This window comes from Scardinius erythrophthalmus (assembly GCF_964197995.2).
Source record: "Scardinius erythrophthalmus genome assembly, chromosome: 23".
In the NCBI taxonomy this organism is placed as follows: domain Eukaryota; kingdom Metazoa; phylum Chordata; class Actinopteri; order Cypriniformes; family Leuciscidae; genus Scardinius; species Scardinius erythrophthalmus.
The window spans coordinates 30,734,909-30,740,908 of record NC_138243.1 but is presented as its reverse complement, the minus strand read 5'-3'; the positions used below and the strand labels follow the sequence as shown (position 1 = coordinate 30,740,908).

Below are 6,000 nucleotides of genomic sequence, written 5' to 3'. Positions count from 1 at the left end.
ACATCATGATAACACTTATTGCACAGCCTTTAAATAATATATGCTTATTTAAATAAAAAGCATTACAGAATTTTATATTGTATTACAGTATTTACTGAAAGTCTAATCAGATTCACCATTGAGAATAATAATAGTATAATAATTATATAAAAAAATATGGTTTGAGGGGGGAAATGTGTTTAATTGTCATGAAAATGTAAAAAAAAAATATCATTGTTCCAAAAAATTATTTTATCACTGTATTTTTGTGCTCCGTTTAAATGTGTTTCACTCGTCTACAATCACACAGGTCTGTAACCTGCTAAAATTATCAACTTGATATTGCCATGTTTTTAGATGATACAGTATATTATGGTTTATCTCTAAATACCATCTGTTACTTTTCTGTGGTGTTGCATTCAATGCAAACACACAATCCTGCATCAGAATCACAGCAGCGAGCTCAGTTCAGCACACACACACACACACACACACACGTTGACCAGCTGGAAACACGCGTGAAACACCGACAGCAGGGGACCGTCGACTCACACACTCACTGCAAAATTAATTTCATCCACGGAGAGCCAACATACGGCCCAATTAAACCTCAAATCTTTATTGATCACCACATGGAGTCTATTTAACACGAGAACACATTCTGTTACTAGTTTATATTAGTCTAATAAATAAATGCACACACACTCTCAGCTTATTAACAAAAAACATCCTATTAATGTTTTATAATGCTTCATATTTTTGTGGAAACTGATACAATTTATTATTCAGGATTCTTTGATGAATAGAAAGTTCAAAAGAACAGTACTTATTTGAAAAAGAATATTTAGTAACATTATAAATGTCTTTACTGTCACTTTTGATAATTTTAATGTAGCTTTTCTGAATGAAAGCATTACTGTTGAAAAGTAAGATTTAAACCAAAATCATAATAATGAACTAGTTAGTGTATGACGATTTCCACACAGATATGAAGCAGCTCAACTGTTTTCAACATTAATAATAATCATAAATGTTTCTTCAGCATCAAATCATCATATTAGAGTGATTTCTGAAGGATCATGTGACACTGAAGACTGGAGTAATGATGCTGAAAATTCAGCTTTGATCACAGGAATACATTACACTTTACTAGATATTCACATAGAAAACAGCTGATTTACATTGCAATAATATTTCACTTTTTTTACAGCATTTTTGATCAAAAGAGACACTTTAATACAGCACAAAGTGTTAAAACTTTCATCCCATCACTAGAAGCACTAGTGATGACTGGACTTAACTGTCCTGTTAAGATGAACCGCAGTGCAGTGCTGCCCCCTAGCGTCCACTACCAGAACTGCGCCAGTCTTTTACAGCCCGTGGCAAACCATGAAGATGTATTAAAGTGAATTGAAGCATTAATATATAACCAGCCCTCAGGTTTACATAGTGCTTTGATTGAAACACATTTCATTTTCTCCAGAGTCTAGGGTGAGTCATATATTTTTGAGGGTTCTTCGGCTCCTGAGGACAAATGTGACAAATGCATAGAGGAACTGCAGGAGAGAGAAATAAAGACGGAGGGATCCGTGGCCAGAAGGTGAAATCATATCTATTATTTATCACTCATAAAAAACACTAGAAATGTTCAGATGTTCTGTCATAGACGGGCTCTATAAAGGGTTTGTGAGATAAAGTGTAGAGCGTCTCATGTTCTTCTCGATCAGCCGCTGAGCTTCATTAGTGCAGTAATAGACTTACAATTACAGCTCTATCTACTTGAATATGGAGAGACAGAAAATGACCAAGAGTGCATTTTAATAACATCTTCCACATCTGCAATAAAATCTAACCAGTAAAAGCCAGTATTTCTCAGGATAAATCCACATAATATCAGCAACACAAGACAAACTGTAGCAGAGCAATATTTGACAAAACTTTTGCAATCATTAAGATTTTTTCAAATGTTTTTGAAAGAAGTCTCTTGTGCTGCATTTATTTGATCAAAAATACAGTAAAAATAGTGAAATATTATTGCAATGTAAAATAACTGTTTTCTATGTGAATATCTAGTAAAGTGTAATTTATTCCTGTGATCAAAGCTGAATGTTCAGCATCATTACTCCAGTCTTCAGTGTCACATGATCCTTCAGAAATCACTCTAATATGATGATTTGATGATCAAGGCACATTTATGATTATTATCAATGATGAAAACAGTTCATATTTTTGTGGAAACCGTGATACATTTTATTTTTCAGGATTCTTTGATGAATAGAAAGTTCAAATGAACAGTGTTTATTTGAAATGGGATCTTTTGTAACATTATAAATGTCTTTACTGTCACTTTTGATCAGTTTAATGCGTCCTTGATAAATAAAATTAGTTTATTTTAAAAATGTTTGAAAAGTATAGTGTATATAAATGCTTTCTGAAAACGTAGAATTGTTAATGGAAACTTTGGTTTCATCTTCCAAAACTCAACAGTCACAGTTCAAGAGGAGAAGAGAAGAAAGAGAAAAGAAGAGACACAACAGATGCAGAGAGACGAAAGAAAAGCTTTATTGAGCGATGAGAGAGAGTCCAGACATACAGAGGAGAAACAGATGCAGAGACAGTGCAAGTCATGCAGAGGAAAACAGACGACAGGAACCTCCTTCCAAGACACTCTCACACATACAGTGAAGAGACACACGAGTCACATGACTGCTTCTCTGTGATTGACAGGCGTGTGGATATTTAGGATTTGGGATCGGACGGTTTGAGCATCAGACGGATCTACTACATGTTAAGCGCTCGGGCCGAGACCCCGTGATGCCAGTCTCTCAGCTTGTTGTACTGAGGCCGGAGCAGCTCTGGGTCCACTTTATTCACTCTGACGGTCCAACGACACACACACACACACACACACACAGAGAGAGAGAGAGAGAGAGAAAAGGACAGAGAGGAAATAAACTGATTACACAGCTATAGTCAACAATCATCAGTTTCAGAGAGCAGGAGGACAGTGAGCGAGTGAAACCTCATAATACTGCAGACCAGAGAAACATGAAGCGCTTCAGAGAGGAAGACGAGCTTCAATGAGCCAAACACTACAGTATTACATCAGTCATTAGACACATCTTCTAGTTTCCAAATTATGTTTGAGTAAATAGTGTAACAATTTTTTAATTACATATATTTGTACTATTTTATATGTTATTATATATATATATATATATATATATATATATATATATATATATATATATATATATATATATATATATATATATAATTCGTTGTATAATACACAAATGTTTTTAATAATAATAATAATAAATAATAAATATTTATTAAAATAATAATAATAATAATAATAATAATAATAATAGTAAAAAAATTATATTTACATATAATAATATTTATAAATAAAATAGACACATATTGTCATATAATCCACAATGCATAATTAAAAAATATATATAGAATTTATAAATATAATACGTAATTTTTCATAGACTATATTGGTGTCTCAAAAGGGATCTGTCTATGTAGACAGCAAGGAAGCTCAGATGAAACACACGTCCAGAAAACAGCCCTGATTACCCACAATCCCCTCTCATGACTAACGACTCCCCTTAACGGCAGTGTGATCAGAGGAGAGTGTGAATGATCTGATCTGATGGTGAGACGCAGAACTTACTTCTTTCCAGGCCGGTTCTCCTGAGCTTGATCTAGAGGAGAGAAGCAAGAAAGACTTTGAATAATAATAATAATAATAATAATAATAATAATAATAATAATAATAAATAATAATAATACGTTTTACTTATATAGCACCTTTTAAGAACTTTACATAATATTGACGTTACAAATATAATCAGGATAACAACATGAACAGGCAGACGGTGATCATATTATGTACAAAAGAAAACAAAAGTAAGGCATGCATGGATCAGAAATTTAAAGTATACAATTAGTTAACACAGCATGAATGACATGTTTTGAGCTTATAAAAGTGTAGTTTAGCGGTCCCTACCATTCTCTGTGCCGGTGATCTGTGCCAGGATCCTGAAGGAACGGGACTGAGACGTGCCGGTGCGCGGGTGCCAGTCCTCCGTGTCCTCCATCAGACGCTTCTTACTGGAGTCACTGGGCAGAGACACGTGGTTCAGCTCCGGCTCCGACACGGGCTTACGGGCCGTTCTGATACACACACACACACACACACACATGCTACATCACTAAACATTCAACACAACAACTACTGGATATAAAACACTGGGATCAGTTTACCTGGGAGGAGTCTTTCTAAAGAAAAGACAGAAATCAAGAGAATCAGAGAAAAGAGACAGAAAATCACCCCATAATTCATATTAAGAATTATGTTTTACTCACTTAAGAATACTCTGAGGTCCACTATGGAAATAAAAAGCCAAGAAAATGTATTTTATTAAAATATTTATTTATATATTGGTGATATTTATTATCATTATTGTTGTTATTATTATTAGTGTGTGTGTGGGGGTTGGGGGGGGGGGCAGGGGTGCTGGGGGATCACCAAAAGTTAATTTAAATTCTGCATGCAAATGTAATTCATAATGTGTCCTATAAATACAGAATATATTGTAATAAATTAAATAAATACAAAATTAAGTCAATTCATAGTCAATATAAGTGCTGATATTCTACATATTAAAAATTAAAAATTAAATATTACTTGTAGTCTTTTAATAACCTGTGTTATTTTAGTATCATTGAGATATTATATATTTTATTAATATTTTTGAATTTGCTTTTATTTATATTGTATTTTTTTTATATAATATTTATATTTTTATACATCGGCTTTTTAAATCTTTAGTAATTATGTTGTTTTTGTCTTAAGCTAATTTAAGTACATCAAGTTAAAATAAATGAAAATGAGAAATATTGGCAGCTAGCTGAAATAAATATATATTAATTTCAGTTAATATTTATTTTATTTTGAGTAAAATTAAAATATACTTAAATGGAATATTTCCTTTTTTTAAAACTTGCTAAATTAATTCCTAAAATACTTTAAAACCGATTATTATTATTTTATTAGACACTTTAAGTGAGGCCAAAATGCTGAGTGCGCCTTTAAAATGTTCAGCTTGAACTACTAACACTAGATGGCTGCACTGTCTCAAGTGTTTCAACTAGCTGACCTGTGCTGGTCTTCCTGGTAAATCTCTCTCATCTGTAACAATGCATGTGGAGGTAAATGTCAGCGCTGCTATTTATACGGCACATAAGAGAATTAATGCCACTGCCATGAATAAACACACAGACACATGATGATTGACAGCAGCACATGACGAACACTAGCACACTATCCTGACCTCAAAACCCCTCTACGACTCAATAGGGACAGAGAGAGTGATCATGAGTGTGTCGCTGGGTTAGAGATGGTGAAAGAACACAGACACACAGATACCAGAACAATACTGCATCTAGTGCACTAACTTTGTCATGGGCTCCTCCTGTGTAGAGAGAGAGCGAGAGAGAGAGAGAGAGGGGAGAGAGAGAGAGAGAGAGAGAGAGAGAGAGAGAGAGAGAGAGAGAGAGAGAGAGAGAGAGAGAGAGAGAGAGAGAGAGAGAGAGAGAGAGAGAGAGAGAGAGAGAGAGAGAGAGAGAGAGAGAGAGAGAGAGAGAGAGAGAGAGAGAGAGAGAGAGAGAGAGAGAGAGAGAGAGAGAGAGAGAGAGAGAGAGAGAGAGAGAGAGAGAGAGAGAGAGAGAGAGAGAGAGAGAGAGAGAGAGAGAGAGAGAGACATCTGAAGTGTTTCTGTTTGAGAGGAAATTAATCAACCTCAAACCTCATGCAGAAGCTCACACACACACAGGCCGAGCAGAAGCTCACACACACATGCAGGCCGAACAGAAGCTCACACACACACACATGCAGGCCAAAAAGAAACTCACACAAGTACACAAACGCAAGAGCAACAAGTTACGTTGAATTATTATTCAGGTCGCTAGATATAAACATGTTGACAGGATACTAAATCTAACGCT

At 34.7% G+C, this 6,000-nt stretch overlaps 1 protein-coding gene across 1 annotated transcript in view; it reads right to left on the bottom strand.

The window, feature by feature from the left end:
• The window catches only part of pdlim5b (PDZ and LIM domain 5b), an 84,138-nt gene that overhangs the window by 25,602 nt on the left and 52,536 nt on the right, over window positions 1-6,000 (bottom strand). The window contains exons 6-7 of the mRNA XM_081353832.1: window positions 4,001-4,167; window positions 3,665-3,695 (exon numbers count right to left, since the gene is read on the bottom strand). Coding sequence (XP_081209958.1) covers window positions 3,665-3,695; window positions 4,001-4,167 — 198 coding nt within the window. The remainder of the gene's footprint in view (window positions 1-3,664; window positions 3,696-4,000; window positions 4,168-6,000) is intronic.